The sequence below is a fragment of the Semicossyphus pulcher genome, unplaced genomic scaffold, assembly GCF_022749685.1.
Source record: "Semicossyphus pulcher isolate SPU_LCO1_2020_fin unplaced genomic scaffold, fSemPul1.0.p SCAF_18, whole genome shotgun sequence".
Classification (NCBI taxonomy): domain Eukaryota; kingdom Metazoa; phylum Chordata; class Actinopteri; order Labriformes; family Labridae; genus Semicossyphus; species Semicossyphus pulcher.
The window spans coordinates 3690820-3715337 of NW_027211691.1; the positions used below are offsets into that span (position 1 = coordinate 3690820).

At 42.8% G+C, this 24518-nt stretch overlaps 1 protein-coding gene across 1 annotated transcript in view; it reads right to left on the reverse strand.

Moving 5' to 3' along the window:
• Positions 1–247: 247 nt before the first annotated feature.
• The window catches only part of odad2 (outer dynein arm docking complex subunit 2), a 40156-nt gene continuing 15885 nt past the window's right edge, over positions 248–24518 (reverse strand). The window contains exons 10-20 of the mRNA XM_069667699.1: positions 23477–23623; positions 22881–23090; positions 20711–20944; positions 19814–19924; positions 19520–19674; positions 14628–14808; positions 14475–14536; positions 12036–12150; positions 7261–7449; positions 6805–7026; positions 248–358 (exon numbers count right to left, since the gene is read on the reverse strand). Coding sequence (XP_069523800.1) covers positions 248–358; positions 6805–7026; positions 7261–7449; positions 12036–12150; positions 14475–14536; positions 14628–14808; positions 19520–19674; positions 19814–19924; positions 20711–20944; positions 22881–23090; positions 23477–23623 — 1737 coding nt within the window. The remainder of the gene's footprint in view (positions 359–6804; positions 7027–7260; positions 7450–12035; positions 12151–14474; positions 14537–14627; positions 14809–19519; positions 19675–19813; positions 19925–20710; positions 20945–22880; positions 23091–23476; positions 23624–24518) is intronic.

Consider the following 24518-nt stretch of genomic DNA (forward strand, 5'->3'; position numbering starts at 1 on the left):
CAGTTTGATAGTGTTAGATAAGAAAGGTGTTAATAACTAGCTAATGGTTATGTCAGCTTGCTGATGGTAAGACTGTCAATCATGGCTTAGAAGTCGTTGAATGCTTGTCAGCTGTTGTGTAAGGGAAGCTGATGACTTATAAAGTATGTTGATTAAACTTTAAAATGGTCCCACAGAGCATGACGCTAAAGTGAACATGGCCGCCAAGTGAATTTGGTGACTGGATTTCCAGGCTTGCTGTGAACATTCAAAGTTGGTTCTCCTTATTAGCTTCGTCCAGCAGTCGGATGCTGCGCACACAGCCAGCAGCAGCTGCCTTGAGCATCTCGTCATCATAGCCCATGATGTGGATAAGAGGCTGTGGGGGCACAAAGAGCAGAGGGAACAGATTTATTTCATTGTTTTCCAACAGTGTACCAACACATGTATTAATACTGATACCCAGCTATTTGGGAAAACTTCTCCTGCCCAAATGATGTTGCCATGTTAGCATCAGTCATTGCACACTACCACCAGGCTGAAACGATATACAGGGGCTGTTCTGCGACAGGCAGCACTGGCATGTGGTCCGACATGTGTGTGTATGTGTGTGTGTGTCCCAATTTTTCCCTTCCAAACCATGCCTCAGCAAAGGGGTTACAGCTGCGAGCACACATGCTCCTGTAAGTTTGTTCAGATGAAAGTCTTGCAGGGCAGGCTCGACATTAAAAACCTGAGCATGAACCGCACAACTTGACAGCCTTTCTGCTGCTCCAAAGGTCAGATTATATCCGACTATTAGTGGCTTGTGTAATGGATCTCGTTAGATCTTATTGCAGAACAAGGTTTTGCACTCTCCGGAATCCCGAGCTTTGGAAGTTTATATTTTGGTTACATAAAACTGAGCATTAAAAAAGATTTCTGTATCTTCAAAGAGTTGCGTATTGTGCAGAAATAAGCAGAAAGGAACACTGGATATAGGCATACCACTGAGTGGCATGTGCTTTGTAGGGGTGAGCCATTTTTCTATTTTATCTGCAGCAAAATCACTACATTATGTTTGTGGGCGTCTGCGTGGCTGAATCAAAGTAAAAGTAAATGTAAGCACAAATACTCAGTGCAGAGGATGAATCTAAATTTGTTCAATGTGTGCTCCTTGGTAGAATCACAATGGTGTGCCACAGAGGTTTCCTAAGCCACAGATGCAATTATTTCAGATCATCTTGTTTACATCCATAATGAACCAACGGCAACATTACATCCCTCAAATAAGCACTTAAAGACTCCCTGCTCCTAAACACAATAAAGCTTTGATAAATACAGCGACTGCTGAGACGGCTGAGGCGCGTTTAAGCCCCGTATATCAGAGCCACGTTCACCAGCGAATGAAAAGGATTTAAAAAAGGATTTTTTCAAAGATCATGTTTCAGCAGCTTACAAGGGTTGTTTGAAAACCATCAGGATTGGTTTCCCTGGTTTCATTACAGCTATGTCACATCCCTGTTGATCCTGAGCTACACAGAGGACAGTATCAAGACTGTCACTGTCAGAGGAAATAATCTAAGAACTCTTTGCATCCAGCCAGTTGTTCTAAACTCCTTTGGATGACTCAGGTTTTCTCCCCCTGCCTCCCTCTTATTCAGGAATCGTTCTCCTCTCAGGTTGTTATTGTGTTCATAATGCATGTCAGGGCAGGGCTGAGGTTGACCCTGACCCCTCCCCATGTTACATGCAAACCTAAAACAAGACTCGGCACATTTGTGTGGTTAGCAAACAGCCAAAGAAGCAGAGACAAGGCATTCCCAGGATTTTCAGGGCAAAGACAAACACTGAAAGAAAACAGATGAACCATGAAGTGAGCCAGCTTGTATGAGCACAAAAGGGCAGTGGAAGTTTTGTTAAAAAGTGAGAAAATAATATCTTCCTCCTGATTGTAATCATTTCATTTTGTGTAAACAGCAGTCCAAGATGTCAGCTCCATCAATGCACCAGTGTAGAGGAGTTTATGTGAAACATTTGCCCTCAGGTTTTATATGATTTTTAAATAGCACCCAAAACACCTCCAAAAGTAAACTTACATCCCCAGGCTCCAGAAAACATGCAGCTCACTAAACAAGTCTCTTTTGTGAAAAGAGAGGATGCCTGAAAAGTGCCAGAGGCAGCATTTTTGCCAACCTCATAGCATGTTATTCAGACGTCGCCAAATAAGGTCTCCCGAAGCGCGCAGCTAGGCTAAGATAAGCGTGTCTCTCTTCGCTGCCTTTTTTCTCGCCCGCTCTTTCCCTCCCAGCTGGGATCTCTCAGAATATAATACGCCACTTGTTAGTTATTCCCTGACTGTGGTAACGTGAACACTTGCCCCACGTTTGAAAACTGAATCGTGAGCTTTTGAGGTTTCTGCACTTCAGAGAGCTTCAGTGAGTTCTGACCTCCAAGAAGGGAGCTGGGGAACACGGCCCCCCCTCGCTGGCTGAAGGGGGGAGGGGAGGAGCAGGCGTGCAGTCTGGGAGGGCTGCACAATATTGTTGCATGTGTGTACTTACAAACTCTATCGCACATGGAGGTGTCACAGTGTTAAGTGTGCCCTGTTGGACCGCGTCTGCCTGCAGGAGTTCATGTTTTAATTCCCCAATGCCAGGTCTGACTGCCATTATGGCAACCCCCCTTCTATCCCAGCATTCCCATGTTCTCCAGTGTGGAGGCAAACAGCACAAACAGACAGCAGTATTTAGCTAGGGTTGAGGGGAAGTTGGTGAGGGAAGTCAGGGTAAACAACATTCCCTGCAGCCTCCAGTGAGCCAGAGACTGTTAAGCTGCTGTTTCTGTGTCTCTGAAGAGGAAGAAGAGAAGGCGGGAGGGCAGCTTTAAAATCAGTGACTTTAAGAGGAAAGTTTCAGTCTGAACCGCAGCTGCCCTGAAATAGCCAACCAAACATGTAAGTCAATAGTAACAGTTTACAAAGTCTTCATTGGTTGGTTAGTTGCAGAAAGAACATAACTCTAAAACTCCATTCATTAGCTGTACTCCTGTTGGATCTATCTGTAGTGTTGCCAACTGGCCAACTGACCCCTCCCCTGCCCCATGGGTACAGTTTGCATGTGACATAGTCTGGTCATAGTCAGATTTGTTATTAAAATGAGTGACTCCGGTGTGTGAGTAAAAGAAAAGCACCTTCTTTGTTAAGTTAACACAATGTTTGTTAATTAGCCGGTTCGTAGCAACGAGTCAGCCCTTAAGAAACCAGACACTAGGTAACAGTGAACTAAGTATCAGTGAAGGTTTCATTTATCATTATAGCTGCTTTTCCACTTGTCAAAAAACTCACCCGATAACACCCGGCTAATTATTGCCTCGGCTCCGATCAGCATTGACGTGAACACAAAACCCCGCTCGACACGCTAATCTCCGCCCCCTTTCCGAAGCGATGTTGTGCTCCGTCGGTAACTTCTGAGACTCCTTGTCATCTCAACTGCAAATTCCGCCCGTCTCGGTCCAAGCAGTGCTCAAACATCGTTCCAAATTTGTCGGCGCCAAGTTTGAAAAACAGACAGAATGAGTAATAGATACAATAAAGACCTAACCACCATAACATCTGTTTACTAACCCTAAGAGACCAGAGGGAGGATACTCCACTGGCAATGGGAAAAGAGACAATCGGCAACCGTCTTCCCGGGTCTGAAAAACCCACGTCAACGCGCTTATTTTTGGTGGGAAAAGGGTATTTGTTTCTAGCCTGGGAGGGACATAATTAAAAATTAACAATATGTTCTCCTTGCTGGTTATTCAGACACATTCAGGAACATTTCTTCTTTCAATGTTTGCATCATATTTAAAACGTGGCTCACAAATAATTATCATAAACTTGCAACCACTAGTTAACCAATGGCATAAACTAAGGACTATTAGCCGACCAGAAAAAGCTCCAGTCTGAACCCAGTTTTAACCTGAACATCATAGCTCGGCATTTCTGACCCAGGCGCGAGGGAGACAAATCTTGTGTCAAAGGCTCTAAAACATTACACTTCATGGATGTCAAAAACATGGTTGTCATAACAGAGCAGGCAGCACACATCGCCTGTATCATCAGCTCACCACACCCACAACCTGAAGTCATGTTACCCACAAACCAACAGGAAGCTGAAGAAGTAAACCTGTGATGCTCTGTTTGGTTTTTATTGCTGCCCTCACATTTAGTGTTTTTTCTGCCCCCCACAGCCTCACTGTGCACTTTCACTGCTCACGTCTGACTGTGTAAGAGGGAGAAAAAAATAAAACAAACACTCAGCGTGCTGCGTGTGCTCATGGCAACTAAAGTGCAAACGTTTTTCTCATTAAGATTACTAAACGCCTAAAATACATACCAGGACCTGGCACAAGCAACGCTCTGGAATGCCTTCAGTTGAAAATTACCGATAATTACCATCCGCATTTTGTAATTTTCATCCATTTACTTCACAAAGCTTTTCTTATGAAAGAGCCTCTTTAATATAAATAGTTGGCCGAAGCTGTCTACAAGGATTTATGGTTTAAGCAAACAATCCCCAGCGCTGTTGGAAGTGATGTAAAGCACAGGAGGGACGGCATGTTGATTTTGTACATGACACAAAATGAAGCACATCCGTATTAAACTGCGAGATACCATGAGTGGATGTCAAATCAAACGGCGAGGGTGATTCATCTTTTCTCTTTTTACTGGGTGTGTATTTAGCACCTGAATCTTTTTCTTGTACAACCTTTGATCGGAGAAGCAGGCAGATTCCAAGGAAAATATGAAGCACCAAATGTAGGGGCAACAAAATACAGTAACTAAAACACCTTGTGAATGAAACAGGGTGATGTCCAGAGCAATAAAAGTGTTTCAAGCATGGTTGTTTTTACATTAAAATAATCAAACTGACTCAGGACCAAATTTGAAGGGTAAAAACACTGAGACAAGTCACTGATCTCTTTTCCAGTGTGAAATGCTTTCTCTGCAATGCTTAATTTCCTCTGTGCATCTTAAGGGATTGGGCCATACACCATTAAGTGCACCAGAGGGGAAAGTTACTTTCTAAACCAACTTAGAAGCAAGAGAGACATTCACTCATTGGAAATCGTAGACTACACGTGGGTGAACATGTTTGGAGAGCTTCTCAACGGCACAGAAAAGCCCTTTGAAATACGCTTCCAATAATACAAGAGGCAGTCCAGACTTTTACACACGGCAGTAAATTAGACGTATGGCCCTGTATCAATCCTCGATAAACTCTCCAACACATTCAGAACTATTTGAGATATTGTTTTAGCACATTCTCTTTACCAGCTGCCTGTATATCATGAAGCACAACGTTACAGTGCATACTGAAATCCCGGAGATTGACATGGTCCCACACTGTAATGTTTCCTCCGGGGTCAGGCAGGTAAGTTTCTGCCTCCCTCCCAGACGGGCTGAGACCGCAGCCAGACTGAACAATGAGGCTGCCTGTGTTGTGTTTCCCTGTCTGAGATTAAGAACAAACGCAACACTGCAGCAGTTACGTGGCCTTTGTAATTAAGCTCTTTAAAGGTCCAAAAATACATTATGGAGTAGTGTTGCAACTCTTAACTGGTACATTAATAAGGGCAAACACAGAGACAGATTAAAAAGGGTGGCATGCCTTGCACTTGCACACATACTCACACCCATACAAACACACTAGAATGTCAAATATAGACACACACACACACACACACACTGAGAAAAAAAGATGGCTTGTCCAGTTTTTGTCGTGGCTCAAACTACAAAAAGCATTCAGCTTAACGACTTTTGCAAATTGGACATAACTCTTTCGGAACACCCAATGTTCAGTCCAGCTACCAATTATGGCTAGTGTTGAACCACATTCACTGTAACAGCAGATCAAGCTAAAGTACACCATTTAATGAACATGGGAAAAAAGTATCTGGCTGCAATGGCATAACCACTTTATAATTTATATCGCAGTTGTTATTTAGGGGAGGGAAAAAGGATTTATAGTCACTTTGGGCCGCAGAAACATTTCCATGTGAAAGTCCTTGTATGTGAAACATGATTGAATTAGACAATAAGATAGCAATGTTTTCCCAAATTGGTGAAATACGGGTACATGACCATCAGTGACAAGACATCAATTACAGACTAATCGAAAATAAAATCTCGACGTCACTGTCAGAGACAAACATGAACAGTCTCTGGAGCTGAGCATGGAAACAGCCCAACAGGCTCAAATGTTAGACAAAACAATGCTTGTTTCTTTTTGGACCAGCGCTACACAGCAGCAATGCTGGCGGATGTAAAAAAAACCCTTGACCATAAAAAAAACATTGTTCTCTGAAAGCCTTGAACAGTTCTGACCCCACTCTTTGGCCTGAACCATATCGCTGCTGCATTCTACCCTGATGTCCAGGAACAGCCCTTAGCAACAGTTACCCCCAGCTACAGCCCTTTGACTTGTGCTGTAATGGCATCTAGGGTCTACCGGAGAAATGGCACTGCGCACACACTGAGCTGTTTGCTTTTCTGAATTCCCATGACGGCTAGAAAGTGGAGTCATGTTTCCGCCGACGAATAAAACCCACTTTGTTTCTGCTCCATCGGTCAAAGGCTCTGAAAATAGTCACAGCTTTTCAAAGTTTATTACTCAGTGTTTTTCACACATTGCTAAAACAAGGGTGGTGGGAGGCCAAAGTACATTTCCTCAACGTTATTATGACAGATTTAGCCTTAAAAGCACCAAATAAACAAGAGGAATAACTACTTTGTAAATTGCCTATGAAAAAGCAGAAGTAAGGAGTCAGAAGTCCAGCTTCAGCAGCACCAGAACTGACCTCGACCGCTCCGCTCCTGAGGATGCTGACGCAATTGTCGGGGTCCTTTGACAGCTGGTACAAGGCCATCGCTGTGCTCTGGTGGACTGCCGTGTCCTCTGACTCAAAGTAGCACACCAGGGGGGCCACAGCTCCGGCATCCCCGAAAGATGCTCTGTTGCTGCCCCACATGCAGCAGTGGTCGATGGCCTCAGCCAGGTGGCGACGGAGCTTGTCATCAGTCTGTTGAGAGGAGAACAGGATGCCATTGGTCCCCAGAGACCAGTCTTTAAAATGTAGAGGATAACAAACCTTACCACAGCTCTGTAGACTCTTGACAGAAACTAAAAACGTACTTCTCATTGCCTGGATTGAAGGCCAACTAAAACCCTTGTAAAGGTTTGTATATTGACAGCAAACAAAGGGTTGTTGATGAGCAAACCTTGTTGTTTGTCTCCAGCAGTGAGGTGAACTTACTGTGTCAGTCAACTTGGCCAGCAAGGGGACGACCCCGTGATCAGTAAGGACTGCCAGATTCTCCTTGTCTTTAGCTATTTTGGCGATGGCAGCGCAGATGCTTGCCAGCACCTCGATGTTTGTTGATTTCAGCAAATTAACAATCAGTTCCAATCCACCGACGAGAGAGCGCACCATTTCCCCTGCATCCTATAGGCAAAGAGTCTGTTATTAGATGGTGCTCTGTCAAAATGAACGAGGATGATGGTAAAGAGGGAGGCAGTGTAATGACTGAGGAAAGAGGAGAGGCAGGCAGGGGCTAAACAAAGGACACTAAATGAGTACAAGCAATTATTTTCATCATCCCAGGCAACAATCAAAGTCCCATCAGGGCGAACCACCCAGCAGAACTATCTTTATCTGTGTAAACAAATGCTTTTAAAAATAACAACAGCATCTCCTACAGTAGACCTTTATTGTAGATTTGGGCAAACAAGCGGTAAGTTTGACACACTGAAAAAAGTTCACATTTATTTTTAAGGTTGAACCTATTTTTTATGTGAATACTGGCAGCTCGACATCAAACTTTTTGAACAAGGTATTTTTGTTAGATAAAAGGCACAATGCTGAATAAATTACCCACAATTCATTGCAATATTAATGTGACCGTATAAATAACTCAAAGTAATAATCATTTAAATAAATGTCTGTTAAGTCACTATCTATCGCCGAATGAGCCCCAAAGTGCCCAAAATTCAAGACTAGTAATCCGAAATCTTTTAATGTTTCACAGAACACATTATTACATCAAGCAAAGTAAGAGAAAGATTTTTCCGTATTTTGGGCAACTTAAAAAGAAGGCATCTTTCTGTATGCTTCAATATCTGCATCTTGCCATAGCCTGTCATGATGAATATGACAGAGAGAGGATTTAGAGCTTAGAAGTGACATTCAAGGGGCGCTGGCTTAGCTCTGTTGGTAGAGCAGGTGCCCCATGTACAGAGGCAACAGTCCTCAATGCACTGATCGCAGGCTCGACTCCCGGTCTGCTGATCATTTGGTGCATGTCATCCCCCACTTTCTCCGCCCCACATTTCCTGTCTCTCTTCAGCTGTCCCATGAATAAAGGCAAAAAATGAAGTTACATTTAAAATGTTTGCCTCAGACTGACACACAGTGTAGACTTAAGGCGTAATGTTTGGAGTTCATGTCAACAGATCGTACCAAAGGGCTTTCAGCTACTTCTGGGCAATGCCTACCAAACCAACAGGCTGGTAAGGAGTGCTGAGAGAACCACAGAGGAGGAGCTGGCAGGGACTCTTGCTTCAGTACATCTTGGCACATTAGGCTGCTGTTTAAAATCACAACACACTATATCTCCAGCTATGGCAGTGTACATCATGGTGGCAGTGTGGAGTCTCTAATGTTCAATGCTTTGAAAATAGAACAAAAATTTCCCCGAAAGCATGCAATTATGGCTGACTACATGCAAATCACAAAGCACGCTCAAATTGAGTATGTTTCAACATCAATCTGCATGTCCACAGCTGATGAATGTCTCAGTTCTCTAGAGATCAGTAAATACAGAGTTGATTATGTACACTCATTCGTTATTCTTCATTCTCTAAATTAAGGGATTTCATCAAATTCAGCACTGACAAACAGCAGCTGATTTAGAGTTTTGGAGCACAGCTACTTCAGGGGAGCTGGATGTACTGTTGTGTTCTCCTCCCTAACAGAGAGCTACAGCTGAGATCAGGCCAGGGTGCGGTGTATGGGCCCTGTGATGCCGTGCCAGAGGATGAGCCATGTGTGCAGTGCAGGGCGGGGGGGGGGGGGGTTGACGGGGCCAGGAGCTGACCTCCGACACACAGGAAGCCTTTCCTCAGGAATACTGATGACTGCTGGCCGGGAGTCCCTGCGACAGAGGAAGCTCTCTCAAGCCACCAGCTGCGATAGACTAGCCAGAATCTCTTTCATGGCCTGGACGGGCCCCCAGATCTGAAAACCGCAACATTATAAGGCTGCACACGGAAAGGCTCTTTCTCGCTATGCTATCTCTCCCCTCCTCTTACCCAGGATGAAATGAAATAGAAAACACATTATCGGCTGTGCGTGATCTCGAGCTGATGGGAGCAAGCCAAGCTGAGAATGGCAGGAGCGTGCCCTGACCCTTTCTTTCAAGCAATCAGGCTTCTATAACATACACGGCTACTATGTAAAGGAAAAATAAATCATGCATCTTAATGAGCCTCTGCATCCAGGCAGATTAATTATATACCCCATTACCTGCGACTGGGGGGATTCTACTTCCTTGATGGTGAAGAAAGGTGATTGAACAATTGACTAAGTCGTTGCAACACTTGCGTATATGGTACTAATGAGTCTAAGTTGTGGACCTGCGGGCATAGAGCGTCTGTCTGTGTCTGCGGAGGGGCAGCAGCACTGTATGAAGCATCCCTCAGACGCATTTATACGAAGGCTCTCTCATAAATCTACTATAGAGCTGCTAACTCAAACCACATGGGGTTTTATCTAAATAATGACTGCATCAAACCAGCTGCATCAGGTTCCTCAACTCGATGGGCATAGAGCTCCATTTAGTTCTTGTCATTGCCCCGTCTAAGAAAAAATCACCCCAAGAGCATGTTCATGAATTTCCCTCAAAATTGGCACACTGATGTCCAGACAAACATTGTCAAACTTTGTTAGCGCTCAATAGTAGGTCTGCAGTCCCCCTCTCCCTCCATATGGTTGCCATGCATGATTTTTCGTTACACTTCAGGGCTAGAGAAATTCCAGCCTGCAAAAAAAAAAGAGCTTCACCCCCAAGACACCTGCCTGGGCCCGATTTATCAGTTTAAACTTAACCAGATTGTGCCACTGACAAGCTGTTTACCTTAATCACAGCGATAATCTAATAGAACAACATTACGTTTGTAGCTGGAAATGATACAAGTGCTCAGGGGATCAAAAACTTCACTGACAATGCTGCTATGTAAGTCAGTGTTGAGGCCTAGGACAACCATAAAGCTCGTAATGATTTAAAAGAGGAGTCCAAAGATTTAAAATTGCACGCATTGTCAGAATATTCAATGCATTCTTGTTCCTTTTCTCTGCATTATCCACAATGCAACTTGACCTCCAACAGTTTGGCATGAGATACATGTCTGTTGTGCTGGGATTCCCTAAGTACACGATATTACACCATCTGTGGTTTTCCAAGATGAAGCATAAAGCCCACAATAAAGCTGGTTCTCTTTCACCAAGGAGACTGATGTGTCCCATGTCAAACCAATCTCCAACACTGAGTCATTCTTTGGCCCAAATCCTGATTTTTGTAAACCTAACCAAGTGAACTTTCCTTAAACCAAAAGATTTTATGCAGGGTTTACGTTAGCTGGTATCTACCAGCTTTTCGCCGGTATCACGTGTAGTTGTCTAGCAGATAAAGATATCAACGGCCAAAATGTCCGGTGGGTAAATATGCCAAATAAATAAATAATAAAAAAATAATGATGGCATTTTAAAAGCTACTGTGTTAATTAAAAGACGTGTTGCCAAGAGAACTTAAATCTAAATGTGTACAGCCTTTGCCTCCACAATTAAAACAGTCGGAGACGGACAACGACCCATCATTTGCATCTTGGTACTCGGCGAGATGCAGTGCAGTTGATGACAGCGCTGCGATCTCAGGGAAATCTGCTCCTACTGGGCAAAGCTGGTTCAAGTGCGGCAGCAGAGCGTGGATAAAAACTGCCCAGAGAAGCCGCCTCACTGAGGAAACACGTTAATAACTTGCAAGTTGTCCCAAGGGATTGGATGGCTATTTGGACTGACGTGCCTATTTTTTTCCCTTTTTTTTAGACCTATATTGGCGTATACATGTAACTTATTTCAAAGTAATTTTGTTAATGAAATGTAAAGACACACATTTAGGATGATGTCTAATGAATTCACTCACGTCAAATTAATCATTTAATTTGGCACATATTACTATTCAAAGCAAAAAAAAGTCTCGTGTAAACTCTGGTTGTATGTATGTTGTATGTATCTCTCTACGAAGTTACAATTAGGCTTGATGTATCCTGTAGGTTTAATCTTGGGGTTAAGGCAAAGATTAGGTTAATAAGTACTTTTACAGTTTTGCTAGCTTATCATAAAAGTGAAGAGACAACAAAAAGCCAGCCAGTGAGAATGCACATCAAGCACACAACATGCACACACAACAACGTGATGCAGGTCGTAAGGCACCGCCCCCCCATGCCTTACGCGCTGGGGTTAGAGGGAGTTGTGTTCATGGCCATGTTGTTGGTTGTTCTGCAAGCCATTAGTACAGTGTTTTTAGTACAGAAGTAGGTTTCACAGAAACTGTCTGATACCATTTGGAAGATAGTGTGCCTCTGTAACTAGTAGCATGTTGAGGGAGGATTTTCAGCTGGGAAATCAGAAGCCATGCCACAGGATATTACTCAGTCTCTCTCCCAATTCACCAATCGCAGTGTGCCAAGGAGGCTTGTCTGCTTCATATTAGCCTGAGGTTCATGTAAGCCTCCTCAAAAACAGCTCTGCCCCTGCTAACCTCCCGGCTGCAGCAGGTTGGAGGGAGTGCTTGGCAGACAAGCATGCTGATATAAGCAGGCTTCTTTTTTTGTGAGTGGGATAACCCTTCATTCTGAAACGACACGAACTCTGCAGACCTCCTTGATTAATAGGAAATCTATGTGCCTTTGGTGTGCATCACTTGCATAGTCACAGGGCAGAGAAAGAAGAAAAATCACGTCTCTGTTCTCTACCTTAGCATTCTCAATGCATGGACATAGGGCCCACGCTGCACTGGACTGAACATCTGCACTGGGGTTTTTCAATAAGGACCACACCAGGCGGACTCCATCAAGCTGGTCAATGATTCTGTTAGGAGACAGAAGAGAAGTGTTAGAATGAATGAACAAGAAAAAGTAAACAAGACTGAAACAATGTTGTGATTTCCCTTAGATCTTTCATGAAGCATAATTTTCTACTTGAAAGATTTAAGGCTGTAACTGTTTTGATTATGTTTGCCTCAGCTGCAGCCAAGTAGGATCAAAGCATCTATCGATTTCAGCTTAAGTTTCTCATCCCAACTCGCCTTCAGTCCTGTTCGGTTACTCTCCCTGCCTGAAACCCACCCACTGTCTGCTCACTCAAATCACTCTCCATTGAGCAATGCTATAGCCAGAGGTTAACTTACATACATCTGTGTATAGTGCTTTATACATGGATTTATAAATAGAAACGGAGACAAACTTTATGTTGGTGGCTTGTTTTTCAACCAAAGCCAAAAAGAGGACCTCTTTCCAAATCAAACACAGCCAGAGACAGGTCGCTCTATATTTCATTGGGTCTGAGTGAAGTTTACTTAGGCATGAGCTGTATTTCATGTCGTATACATGACTGTAGTCAAAACGGCAGTCAGGGTCTGGGAACCCAAAGAATTACGCCACAGAGCACCCGTTGTCTGGTATAAATAACATGTAACGTGTTCCCCATGTGTGCTTCCACCAACAAGGCCGACATTGAATGCTGTCATAATTACTTAAACACTCCCTAATCACAGTATCTCCGTGACTGGCAACGAGCGAACACTCATCAGGGACGTCCCCTGCGCCATCTGTCTTCCGTTTGCACATAAATCAGTCTAGAGGGATCATAACATCAGACTCCAGTCTGCTGGGCCTCTTAAATCCGGACCAAAAACAAAAGTAAAGCGTCATATCATTCGCCAAAACAGCCAGCTCTTCCCATGAAGCAGGTATGAAGCAGATTAGCAATGAAGTTGTGGCTGACAGTGATGGATTAGAGGAGGAGACCACAAACCCTGGAGGCATTAAACAACGTGTGTTCACTCTTGTAGCTACACAGGATTCATAGGAGGAAGTTGTATGTCATTAACCGCACACTACCTACTGGTTGAGAATAAAAACAAACACATGAGTATTTCATGGAAACCTTGAAAGTGATCTGTGCTTGCTTTGGACTTACAGTAGTTATGGATGACCTGAATTTGAATGAGGATGAGAGAATGATGGCGCTGATAAACAGACGTTTTTGTTGGTTGAATGAAGTCATGTTAACTGACAGGAATTTAGTAGCTGACTGTGTGGTATCATTCATACATCATCATCTTATGTGTTAGCTAGCCAAACACCGCCTAATCACAGGGATTTGAAAAACAGCTTTGGCAGTGTTGGGTTGGAGCTGAAAACGATCGCATGTGAGTTATGTTAATTGCTCCGAAAACTACTGTACACATACATGTCTCAAAATAAGCTATCCCCACAAAACATACAAAACACTGTTGAAATAAGAACTCTCTGTTTACAGCTATGTGTGAAGGCTGAAAAATTACACGTTCAGGCCTAAATATACATACCGTGAGAAAACATGGAGAACATGATAAACCAATGTAAAACACTTCTCCTTTTGTGTGAAGTTTACCACAGTTAGTGGCTTTATTTTGACTTGCTTCACTCTTTATTGAACCTCTTGGTTTTTCCTCCAAAAGGCTCATGTGATAGCATTAACAGCTAACTAACAATATAAACTCAGTCATTAAATTGTATTTGTGTCCAGTGCTAATTAAGAAGGGTCTTGTAGTCCATAACAGCCTTGTAAAAGCAATGAGGCACAGATGGAAGCTCGACAATGTTCTGCAGTATTGAGGCTGAGCTTAAATGAACACAGAACAAAGACTGCTCTGGACTGTGGTGTACTGTGTTTTTCTCAGTCATGTAGTCTTGGACAGGGTAGAGTTTAGGTATGTCCGTCTGACCAGCTTGAGTCCAGACAGTGACCACAGAACTATAGTAAAGCACTGGGAATTAAACCACAACCATATTTAACACAGCAGGTACAATAAACAAAGCCTTTAAAACCCGTCATTAAGTTTGGGATGAAAGAGAAAAGTACCTGCGTAATCACAAATTAAAAGAACATAGATTTCTTTAAGCATCAGCCAATGACAGGTTAATGATACTGTGTTTGGGTCTTGGAATTGGTGTCATTCCCTTGTCATAACATATGACATCAATACACGGCTTAGAATATGTGTTTGGAGCTAATTCGGTAATGACAGTGTGTAAGCTACTAATCACATTGTAAGAGACACCTAACACGGGGCTGTTTTCCTTGTGTAAACTGTGCGCTACACGTCAAAGACCATGGTAGGTTGCCCTGGAAGAGTGTCAGAGACTTACGCCATGTTGTCCATATCTGCGGCGCAGGCGCCCACTGCCTTGGTTACATTCACAAGCAGTGCCTGGTTAAATGAAACACATAAAAATTACATGCATGAATCAACATAGGAGCATGTTTTAAACATTAGATGTAGAAAGGGAAGTAACACATGCCTGGTTCGTTCCAGTGAGCAGGTTCACTAGTGACTTGATGCCTCCACACTTGCGGATAATGGCCCTGTTAGCAGGAATCTGGGCAAATTCTCCTACTGCTCCGACCACATTTACCAGCACCTCTTCAGGCTGATCAGTCAGAAGGCGAACCAGGGTCTCCAGGGCTTTGTACTCCTGAAACCTTTCAAGGATGGAGGAGAGGGGCAAGGGTCACATTAACTTGTTTTACATATTGTTTTGTTTTATTAATTACAGTTGCTAATTGAGAGATCAGTGAAGAAGAAACAAGACACAGAGTCATGCTAGCGACTGATAAAAACAAAGACAGTAAATTATGACAGTGCTAACATGCTGATGTAAAGCTTATATCATGGTGTCCATGGTCACCAACATAATTTAGCAGGTTATATTTGCTAATAAGTAGATGAGAAAGTCAAGCAATGTATGCAACACATTTTCTGAATGCTGAATCTGCCTTCAAAAACCCCTAAATCCCACAGGTAGGTCTGTCAGGTAACAAGGCTTAGAGTCTTCAGTCATGTTAACAACTCCAGCGTGCTGATTAGGCACAGTGGTGCTTTGAGCTAAATGCTAACATATCTTAGCTTAAAGTTATGATCTCAAAGATTTTCATTTAAATAAATGTCTGTTAAGTCACTATCTATCGCCGAATGAGGTAACACAATGGTGATTGAGCCTGTGGCCCACTGATGAAAGCCTTTGCATTTGCAATATTACAGACTCGGTGTCTGGTGCGACTTTTGCGGAAAAAATCACAAGCGGCGCCCAGTTAGTGACACGTTTTCCATCAGCCAGCAGTGGTTGGTCTGCCAGAGAGGGTAGGCGGAGCTAAGCGTTGAAGTGTTGAAATTTTAATAAAATCTTTGACCGATGTACCATGGTGCCGCTAGAAATGAAAGCTGATAATCAAATTATTTACGATTTATCTTCTGGGGCCCATGAATTTCTGAAAAAAACTTTCAAGGCAATCCATCCCCATAGTTGTTGAGATATTTCAGTCGGGACAAATATTGTAGACAAACCACAACATACCAACAAACAAAAGACAAAAGACAAACAAAACTGCCATCACTAGATTTACTATGCTGTGTAAAAATGTTGTGTTAGTGACAAGTAGCAGCTACAGTTCCCTCAGCCACATGGGCATAGAACTCTTAACTGTAACAGAGCAGAACATGCAGGTTTCCCACGGCTGCTCAAAGTTGTCCCTTGTAGGTACTTTGCATAACCAAAGCTTTGCTGTGGCTTGGAAACACTTCCTCCCTCTTTTGCTGTGATTTGACTTTGTTTGCCAACACTATAGAGTGGTAAACTATAGTAAACATTTAAAAGGGATATAACGCGGTTGCAGAAAACCTCAACAAACCTCTGATGCACAGTGAAGTTCTATGACTGTTTTTATTCACAGTTACGGTTACTGGCATCCTGGTCCGCAAGCTATTGTAGAAGGCCGGGGTCAATTGGTTTTGGTCAGGTTCCCCAGAAGCACAGCCTATTCTTGAAGTGAAAACACTGCTAATGAACAGAGGAGCTGCCAAAGTTAACTTGAGTGAAATTCGGCATACAGAAAAACAATGGTTCCCCTGTGCCATTGCTGCAGCATCATCTGCAGTCGACTACAGTAGAATTATCTTGTAATCACAGACGTAACTTTTGATAAACGAACAATGAGACATGCCTATTTTTGTTAGGCCAATACCGACTGAAGTAATTACGTGATGTTGCATAAGGCTGCCTGGAGCAGCTTCTTCTGCAAACACTGGGCTCCACACATCGGGCAGCTTATTAAAGGCTGTCAGAAGACACAGGAACCACAGTGGGGCTTCTGTGCAGGAGATTTGTGTGATTGATTGCCTGCCTTTTCCTTTTCTCATTCTTCTGCACTTGTTGCACATTAAACTAGGTGCCGAAAGCGTAAATGCTGCCTTTTATGATAACGAGGGGTTTTAGGAAAGCCCAAGTAAAAGTAAGACATTTTAGACAACTAGGGAGGCTTAGCAATGATCATGTAGACAGAGGCAGTTGCTTGTTTAACCTGAAACTTAACAGATTGCTCACAACTTGGTTGAGCACAGAACTTTTGTGAGTAAGGAAGAAGCATCATTCTGAGGGGCAATTATGGTGTGCTCATCATAGGGCTGGAACAGAGGTAAGATGGAGGGGTAGCCAGTAATTGGAAGCGAACCCCACAATCTTGACCCCAAACATTACTGCGCTGGCACATACAGTCTGAAACTTGGCAGTTGTTACTTTCCATTGCAAAGTTATTCCCTCGGTCTTTTGTAAGTGCTTTTTACAGCATTTCTGTGTGTCCATAACACCTTGGTATACAGGCTCAAGGGGCCACACGTCGGGGCATCCATAAATCTGCAAAGAATCCTCGTACATTTAAGCTTGGCCCAGGAATAGTCTGACAAAAACATAAGCTTATGTGGTCTTTAAACAAACACACTTTAGTTTTGAATGTAATTATATTTCTGGGCATCAATCATCCCTCATTCTGATGCATCATTAATCAAGCAAATGGCTAACACATGCTGCTACTTGTCTTGAGAGGAGGTCCCCCGACCTCTATACTGTCCAGACCATGAAAATCATCAGTCACACAAAAGAAAGAATCATGTTGTTTTCAGTGGGCCAAAAGGTCTGCTTCCTTGACCACGTTCTTAATGATAGAAAAGAGGGGGGAAAAAAACCTCTCTGTGTTTCATTATTGCTGTAACAAAATATATTTCAAAATGATTTTCATTTTAGTACTCCACTCTGCCTGTGATTGATTCTGAAATAAGCTCATGCCCCTAAAATGCTGTTACCATTAGCAGCCTTTTCTTTCTGACAGTAATGGCTCGGTCACTTCACGTTTTAAGTGATTCAAATAAGCCCCAGAGAGTACGGCTAAACAGATCCACTTACACATTAAAGTGCACTTTGAACACTTTTGACGTGCATCATGCTGGTGGCCCAATTTAACCTTCATTCACACCCAACTGAACACATTGTCCAAAACACAAAATAACACACAGTAATAAAAACGTGCAACGAGAACTCTTTGTAAAGATATATTTGTGACACGTTAAATTTAGAGAGAGGGCAACCAAAGTGTTTTTAAGTGTTTAAAAATGAACTGTCACTAAGTGTGGTTTACATGTGATTAATGGCATCATTATAACTATTTCTATTATTGTTATTATCAGTAGTAATGTTAAGTGTTTAACATAGCAACAGTGTGACAAGTCATTACGTATGGCAGAGGGCCTGCGCTGGCAGTAAGTGTATTAAGCTGCCACATTACTCATGCCCAGTTCAGTTAACTTATTTTATCATCGCGCCAAAATGCAGTCAAAAGGCTTCCAATCGGTGCCAATTCGTTGTTTATGTAAGAAAGTTTTGTGCAAAAATGACCAAGCAGCCAATTTAAATGCTTGATTTAGTAACATGAATGCAGAGCTGTCTGTCTGTAGTTTTATAGCCATGCTGTGTATTCATAATAATCTTTTAGCTACGTTAGTCAATGAAATCCCCCCAAATGATTTTCTTTAACACGGTGGGTTACAAAGACAGTGATCTGTCCGTCTTGCTTTAGAAGAAGGTTATTATGCTTCTGCTTCTGTAAAGGAATCCTCAATTAACTCAGTGTGGCAGTAGATACTCCAGTTCGAGTTGGGAGGACTTAACTTAGACTTTAAGTGCAGGATATCATTCTGTCAGTTATGATATATGAGGTGAGGAAAGATCCGTGTGAGTGCTACTGCTCGTTCTTCTTGTTCTTTTTAGAATCTCATTGCTATTTGAGCAATACAGCATTTCTGCATCAGAAGAAAAGCATTTTCACTTAATCTCACCTTATCAGCATCTTGGCTACATGAGGGGAATAGGTTTGAAATTGATTAACATGTAACCAAGGTATTAAGTTACTGCATGTGGGATATATATTATGCCTCTGGCCTCACAGTGAATAAGAAAATAAATACCGCTAAATCATTCTTTCAAGGGAGCTCTAGTGGAAATGTATGGAGCTGCCAGGGCACAGTTTCTGGGCATTATTTATTTAAGAGGGAAAATTACTGTTTTTAAAACTTGTCTGACACTAAAGTACAAGTCAAAATCCATTCCAGAAATGTCACTGATTCAGGAACCAGGCTAAATGACACTTAAATAAACCCTTTGCCGTACATGACAAATGATTAAAGGCTCTTCAAGCCTGCGTCCTCTGACATCACCATCTCAAGGCTGATTCTTGCAGTATGCCTACATTTGATTGGATACTCTCAGGCTTTGACAAAAACATCACGGGAGTCTATAAAATCTGCACACTGACTTGAGCTTTTGTTAACTGTGGAAAAGATTTAATTCTAACGGCAAACACTCACATAAAAGATCAGAGCTCGAAGAATCTGTGCAAAAACTTTACATTTTACGCAAATAATCACTCCAACCAGACAAACTGATGAAAAACAGGGAAATATGACAACAGCATGCGAGTGGAAAAAGTGACACAGCTAGTCATGAATGAAAAAGAACCTCCTATAAAAGAAACATATGTGATGATGGCATGACGACCATAATGCATGCAAGTCTGCTGTTCTGTATTCACATACTGTAAGACTGTCGTTAATCACATCATCTTTGCAAACATATCTCAAAAAGTCATGGGCACATGTGGGTGAAATGTCTAATTGACCCTCTGAAGACTGATGCTCATTAGCCTGCTATTTTGAGTGATTTATCAAAGTCATACTCGTCTGTTACCACTAATTGCAAACACGCCGTCATGCACCCCAAAATGTACGGCTACAATGCGTTTCTGTATCTCTGGTATGTTAAGTTTGTGTGTGTGTTAATCAGAGGTAACACGGTGAGGCCCGGCATACTTAGCCACATTCTCCACACTGATGGAACACTTCCAGATGGCCCCGGTGGCAGCGGCCAGGAGCTGCTTGTTGTCCGCCTTGCTCAGCAGTGAAACCAGCGGCTGCAGACCTTCATACCTGCGCACCAGGTCACGAGTTTGCTTGTTCTCGGCACACTGCAAAGCAAAAGAGAGGGGGGCAAGATGTAGGTGAATTCCTCTACAGGCTGGGTCTAATTAGGAGATAAAGAAGTCTACAGAAAAAAACGTTTTTCAGAATATGTCTGTGACAAGAGCTCTAGTGGACCACAGGTACCTTGAAGATAGCACTGGCACAATGCATTTGTAGCTCATCGTTGTCACTGCTGAGGTTTTGAACCAAATCCTTGATCATGCCAAGAGACTGAATGGCCGTCCTGTAGCTTTCCTGTAGGCACACAACAATTAACAGACACTGTGAATGACATCAAATAGTATATATGTCACTTACTGGTACTAACTTACTGGCATAGTGTTCCGTTTTTATAGTTAAAGTAATAACATTGAAGATTTTCACTTAAATAAATGTCTGTTAAGTCACTATCTATCGCCGAATGAGGTAACACAATGGTGATTGAGCCTATGGGACTGAGGAAAGACTTTGCATTTGCGGTACTACAGACTGGGTGGCCGGGGCGACTTTCGCAGAAAAAAATCAAAAGCGGCGCCCAATTAGTGACGCGTTTTAGATTACCAAGCAGTGGTTGGTCTGCCGGAGAGGGTAGGCGGAGCTAAGCAGCTGCTTTTCCGGTCTCTGCAAGTGTTGCGAGTAAACAGTAATCTACTATGGCTGCAACAAATTCAGATGAAGGCAAACAGTCTAAAAAGGAAAGCGACAGTCAGCCAGGAAAAGTTTAATTACCGTTTATCGCCATAGGTGCCGCCAAAGAGAACAAAACTGAAATCTTCGCGATTACCACTTTAAATAAGAGCTCAACACTGGAGCTCTATGGCACAGATAATTCAGATATTCCAGGCTTTGGACACACACACAACCTGTTAGTAGAATCAATTCAAAATTAATAATTCAATATTAGAAAATCATCAGCCTTATCCTAAATAAAAAGTTTATAGTTTGTATTTCCCTTAACAATCAGACGTCTAGGTTTTATAACATAGACCATGGTGTGACAACTTATTTCACATTAATTACAAAATAAAGTATGTATCTCACCTCTGAGGCACACTCCTGCAGGGTGCCCACCACAGGAATAAGCATGTTCTCATGTGGAGACTTGAGCAGGAGTCCCAGCAGAGGGATCCCCTCGGCCTTACGGATGGCCACCTTGTTCTTGGTGCTCTTGCTGCAGCTCCACAGAGCCAGAGCCCCACAGCGAGCCACCTCCACATCGTTCTCCTGGTTTGCAGTCAGGTCGTCTAAATCTGGGACACAGTCCAGCAGCTTTACCTGAGCAGAGAGACAAGGGAGCCAGATTTAGAGGTGGATAAACACAAACATGAAAATGTGTGCAAACAAACAGGCAGACCACACGTGTTAAGCCATAAAACGTACACACATTTACACAAACTCTGTGAACTTGACATAAATTCAAGGACTCCGAAAGGTTTGCTCGAGAGTCGGAGTGATAACGGATGATTCCAGATGGGAAAAGCAGGTTATTTGCTGTGATTAAGGGTGTAATTAAAATTCTATTACCACTGGGTCTGCAAGAAAGAAAAAGCCAGAGATGCTAGGAGTGGAAAACTGTCAGGATTGATGTTGATGTTAGGTTTGAAAAGCCCAGTGTGACGGTTTATGGCCATCATTCAGTGTTCTAATCCATAGTTCCTGGCCAGTGAGACAGAGCAGGCAAAGCTATTACACACAGAACAGTTCAAAGGTGGTCTCGTAGCGTAGCGTGAAATTAATCTGCCTCCGTGAGTGACTTGCACATGAGAACATCCGATTTGGGGCTGAGGAAAATATACAAGGCATGGAGGCTTTAATCACAGGTCGTTCTGTCAACAAACATGAATGCAGGTCAGAGGATGTAGAGGACATTCTATCTGTTTTACCCAAGCACCCACTCGGCTGGGAGGATGGCCCGCTGGCAAATGCGTACAGTGTGAAAAGGGCATGAAGGGGTGATTGATCGCTGTGCATCAAAACCTGGTTCATGGAAGTCTGGATATGTGTTTTACATTTAAACCAAATAGTAATGGTAATATGGGGATCACATCAGAAAAAGGCACCATCCTGTTTTTCCACAGCTCCTGAGGCACTGCGGTTTAGTACAGAAAAGTGTGTACTAAATTACAAACTAGCTGACATAGACATAAACAGGCATGTTTAAATGGAAACTATGCCACTGTAGGATGTAACATTTTTTCATTCGGCAGTTTTACATCCTTATGCCTTAACTTTGGGTGGCTCTGGCTAAGTGGTAGAGTCGATCCCTGAATGCTACAGTCACATGTCGAATTGTCCTTGGGCAAGACACTGAATCCCAAATTGGACCCAGTGGCAGCCAGTAGCGGGTATGAATGCATAGATCCTGATTGGAAATTGGCACTTAGGTCATTGCCATCAGTCTGTGAGTGAGTGTGTGAATGGGTGAATATGACAGGTAGAGTAAAAGCAGCTTTGAGTGGTTGGAAGACTAGAAAAGCTCTATTTTAGTACAGTCCATTTACCATTTAACTTTCGAATTACATTGACTTTTTTATCCATTTATTAATGTTACGATAATAATCTCAAAGAATTCCATTAAAATAAATGTCTGTAAGTCACTATCTATCGCAGAATGAGGTAACACAATGGTGATTGAGCCTATGGATACAGCAGTGGTAGCGCGCACAACTCCAAACTATGTTACGGTGCACAGTAGAAAATCAAATCTAGAACAACAAAAGTTCCGGCTCTCACAGGATCGTGTATGACTGAATTTAATGTGGGTGATGGACATACACGCCCAGTTAGTGACGCGATTTCCATCACCCAGCAGTGGTTGGTCTGCCAGAGAGGGTCGGCGGAGCTAAGCGGCTGCTTCTCCGCTCTCTGCAAGCGTTGCGAGTAAACAGTAATCTACTATGGCTGAACAAACAAAGAAAAGATGGATGACTACAGATACAACTTCAAAAATAAGTGAAAATCCAAAGAAAAAGAAACAAACTCGACGCTCAGATGAAGCAAACAGTCTGAAAAGGAAAGCGACCGTCAGCGAGGAAAATCAAGAGTTACAACCGGAGCCAACCGTGGACGTCACACATGCAGCACTGTCTGGATATCTGGGAAGTGTGCTCCCACAATTACCGTTTATCGCCGGAGGTGCCGCCAAAGAGATTGAAAATGAGATCTTTGAGGTTATAACTTTAAACTAACCTTTACATTTTCATATACTCACCAGTTTCTTGATGCCGCCATATTGCCTGACAGTTCTCCTTGCTCTGCGAAACCTGGCCACATAAGCGATGGTTTCAGCAGCTAAGGCCTTGAGGTCCTTCACCGGTGAGTCCAGGATCTTCACGATGCTCTGCAGTCCTTCCATGTCAACTATAGCTCGACGGATTTGCACGTTGTGACTTATCTTTCTGAGGATTTTCAGAGATCCAATCTAATAACACATACACAAAACAAACGTCCATAGTCAGTAAGATATTTCAAACTTGATAAGTTTGTAATATGGAAAAGACACTGTTGAGTCTGTGCAAACATAAGGCCTCCATCTGTACTCAAAGTTCATACAGCGATATCTAATAGCCAAACATTCACCCACACAACTACTAAAAATAGAACGGACAAAAAGCCCTAATAAAATCGGGTTAAAAAGCACCCACATGTCATTAGGCACACTGGAGAATAATTGCTACCCTCTGTCTTTAAAGGCACGCTCTCTAACCAGAACTGGTGTTTCTGTTACTGAAACACAGGCTGGCACACACGGCAGGCTCTGCTTGTGCCTGCAGGCCATCCAGGTCCAGCTTTGGCACAGCTACTCACTTTGCTTTTGACTTCATCTGTATCCAGCAAGTTAATGAGGACTTCAAGGCCACCTACATCCCGGATGGCCAGTTGGCACGTCTCCTGCATCAAATTAAAGTCCATCATGGCGCACAGAGTGAGCATAGTGGCTGTCTGGTCGCCTCCCTGAAATAATAATGTCAAACATGAATGAATGAAAAAAGGGAGACAAAAAGGGAGCGAGGAGGAGAAAATTAGACATTAAGCAGACATTTGGAGAAGGGGAGGAGACAAACCCTCTCAATTGCTCCAACCTCCCTTTCCCTCTGTTGTTCCCCCTCATGATACTACTCCTGCTGGGGTTGTTTTGTTTGTACAACAGCCTGGTAAGTGTTCAGAAATGATTTGCTAACAGAGCACCGAGCTCTGACAACACAGCTCAGAAACCATTAGACCTTGCCCCTTAAATAAAAAAGCACACTATTAGCACTGAAACCCTGAAACTAATGATGAGTTTGCCTTTCAAAAGAATATGTTTTGACAGTTGCTATACACGCATATATCATAATAGACCTGCCCCTTAGAAACTTAATAAATAAAACAGTCTGAATTCAACGTGCTATGATTTAAATTTAAACCCCTTCACACACATCGGGCAGAAAACTGATTAGGTTTTATTGCCTCTTAGTGACAATGTGTTCGCTAAGAAAATAAACAATACAGAGATTTAAAATTGGACATGTGTGGTGAAATCCTGCCTTGTGCAGCTGTGGCAGAACCTGACTTCTGCTAAATTTAGTGTTGAAATACTTTTTGTCTTTTTTAAAGTTCTCCTCTCACTGCATAAATCCACATAAATGTCCTAGCTGAGGATGGATGTTGACAGCGTTATGGCACTTAAAATACCAGTCCCAGACAGGCAGCGATGGTGTTTTTTATATTACCATATTTAGCCTGTATCATCTGCAATTGCCTAACAAACTGTGTTGACATGCAATGGTTTTGATCTTGAGAAGGGGAAAAAATCCGTAGTCAGATAAAACAGAAGCTCATGGCCCAAAAAGGAACAGTTAGCTGCTGT